The sequence below is a fragment of the Pteropus vampyrus genome, unplaced genomic scaffold (assembly GCF_000151845.1).
Source record: "Pteropus vampyrus isolate Shadow unplaced genomic scaffold, Pvam_2.0 Scaffold592, whole genome shotgun sequence".
Lineage (NCBI taxonomy): Eukaryota > Metazoa > Chordata > Mammalia > Chiroptera > Pteropodidae > Pteropus > Pteropus vampyrus.
The window spans coordinates 522,695-525,377 of record NW_011889373.1 but is presented as its reverse complement, the minus strand read 5'-3'; the positions used below and the strand labels follow the sequence as shown (position 1 = coordinate 525,377).

The following is a 2,683-nucleotide window of genomic DNA, read 5'->3' as shown; positions in this document are numbered from 1 at the left end:
CTAGAAAGTGAAATACATATTTCTCTAATGAGCTAAACCTTAAATTCACTACTATTCTTGCCATTTTTAAAAAGAACATTTACTGTTTTTTTTATTTACTTCAAAAAGTTCTTTACAAAATATAGAAATTTTTAAAATATCTTGAAGGAACTGTAATGTGCCTTCTCCCATGTCAGAAGTCTATAACATTAGAGAATTTTCTAATTTCTTTGTATTAGTGGAGATTAATTTCTGGATTCATTTCATGCTCTCCAAATGAGCATGACACTTTTAGAAAAATGTAATTGAAGTATGGTTTAAAATGAATGTGTAAAAATAAAAATAATTTTCCATAACTGTGCATGCAACTATTGCCTTATTTAGTGTATTGGGTATCATAATGTCCATTTTGAATGTTTATATGAAATGTCTCTATAAGTCATGCAGAATTTTCTTGTTCTGAAAGATAGTGAAATGGGGTTGAATATACTAAGGTGTCACAATATAGTTAAGTGAATTTAGAACAAAATTATTAGTGTTTCTTGGAATGAATTATGGCCAAAATTATCTTAATTTCTTGGTCCTGTCACTTTTTTAATATAAGTAAGGGTTCTCCAGGTTTATATTGGAGTTTAAAGGGGAAGCATTTATTTTACAAAGTTATAGATAATATTGTCTCCCAATTGGAGTTTTATTTGTATTTACTTTGAGGAACAAGACTGATAGTCCAGAGATGGATTTTGACTTGCTTGCTGCTGTCCAACAGCAGAGTGCCTGGAGGTATCCACTTATAGTAATGGGTATAAGTCCTGGTATCAGTTACTATATTTAAATACCCATGGTTGGCAGGAATGTGCTGAAGTGTGATATAACATAGTTAATTATGTCACTGTCCCTGCCCAGGGCAACTGCTCCTGAAAGGACATACTCACATGATGAGGAAGATGGCAGATGTGGTGTCTCGGAGCTAAAAGTGACTTCATTGCTGACTCCAGGAGAGATTTAGAATGTTGGCTCTGTTTCCTAAAGAGCATCTAGCAGATTTCATCCTGTATATTAACTTTTCACATGGCTTTTTATTACAATTTTTAGCTTATTATTGTGTCTCTTTTTAGTTTTCCTCATGGGAGAAAAAGCCAATTCAATATTAAAACGCTTCCCAAGAGCTAATAGACTTTTCGAAGAAACAAGACAGGGCAACATTGAGCGTGAATGCAAAGAAGAAGTCTGCACATTCGAAGAAGCAAGAGAAGCTTTTGAAAATAATGAAAAAACTGTAAGTATATTGGAATTTTAAAAAATGTTCACAGATTTGCCTAACTTTTGGATGTATGTTCGAAATCTGCATTCCCAAATAGTGTGCATTGCTAGCAATTAAAAATCACCCTTGCGAAGAACTCTGAAAGTGGCATCTAAGTAAGAACACTCTGTGTAGGAGAGGTAGGTTTACGTCCTTGTATGTCGGTCTATCTTGGCAGGTCCGGTTTCCATAGGACTCTGCTGAGCTGAGATTTATCATCTTAGCAAGGGGAAGCATTTATTTCGCAGGAGGCTTTGTTCCGGAAAGTTATAGATAATATCATCCCCTTACTCTGCCTAATCAGAGAGAAATTGTGGAGGAAGCTAATAGATGCTGACACTGTTTTAAAACGTTTTACTTCTCATACAAAAGAAAAGAAATACCTGAACCTTGCTCCCTACTCTGTGAGAATAGTCCTTTTCACCTCTCTTTACTCTAGTCCACATGCTATTCAAGAAGAGCAGGGATGGGAAAGCACAGGCAGTGGTGTAAATTCTGTGGAACTGCTCTGCAGCCGTAAATTACATTACCAGGGGTGGCCATTTTATAAAGATCCCGTGCACCATGAAAATAACACTAGATGCTAAACAAGGGATGTCAGATATGTCTGTGTTAAAAGGACATCAAATACATCTGAGAGGCAGCAGATGCAGAAATTTTAAAGAAAGATTTGATCTCTTGTTAGGTAGAAAAGGACCCAGGGGTAATAGGAAAGAGCTCAAGGTTTAAGAACTCAAGGTTTTATACATTTCTTAAGTTGTTTCCTAAGTATTGCTCTGTTGCTATTGTAAATGGGGTGTCCTTTCCATGATATATTCTAACTGGTTATTATTTGCGTATGTGTAAGCTATTGATTTTTAAAAACTTATTGAGTTATAACTGACATACCGTTAACCATACATATTTCAAGTATACAGTTTGATAAGTTTTGTGGACATTGGGGTTATTTCCAATTTGGGGCTATTACAAATAAAGCTGCTATGAATATTTGTGTACAGGTTTTTGTGAGGACATAAGTTTTTATTTTTCTGTGATAAATCTCAAGGAGTACAATTGTTGGGTTGTATGATAAGTATATGTGTAGTTCTTTAAGACATTGACAAACTAATTTGTCATTGTACAGATTACCATTTTACATTCCTGCCAGCAGTGTTTGACTGATCAGTTCTTCTGCATACTTGCCAGCACTTTGTATTGTTACTATGTTTTATTTGGTCATTCTGATAGGAATGTAGGGATATCACATTGTGGTTTTAACTTCCATCTCTTTAATGTCTAATGATGTCAAACAACTTTTCATGTGCTTATTTTACATTTATATATTCTCTTCTGTGAACTCTCCCTTCACATCTTTTGCTTATTTTCTATTTCTTTACATTAATTTTTCAAATTGAGATATAATTC

General features: G+C 34.4%; 1 protein-coding gene across 4 annotated transcripts in view; it reads left to right on the top strand.

Annotated features, from left to right (window-relative positions):
- PRRG1 (proline rich and Gla domain 1) overlaps positions 1-2,683 on the top strand; it is an 86,571-nt gene that overhangs the window by 60,362 nt on the left and 23,526 nt on the right. For all 4 annotated transcript variants that reach the window (XM_011384565.2, XM_011384567.2, XM_023525664.1 and 1 more), the window contains exon 3: positions 1,095-1,255. In XM_011384565.2, the coding sequence (XP_011382867.1) occupies positions 1,095-1,255 (161 nt within the window). The remainder of the gene's footprint in view (positions 1-1,094; positions 1,256-2,683) is intronic.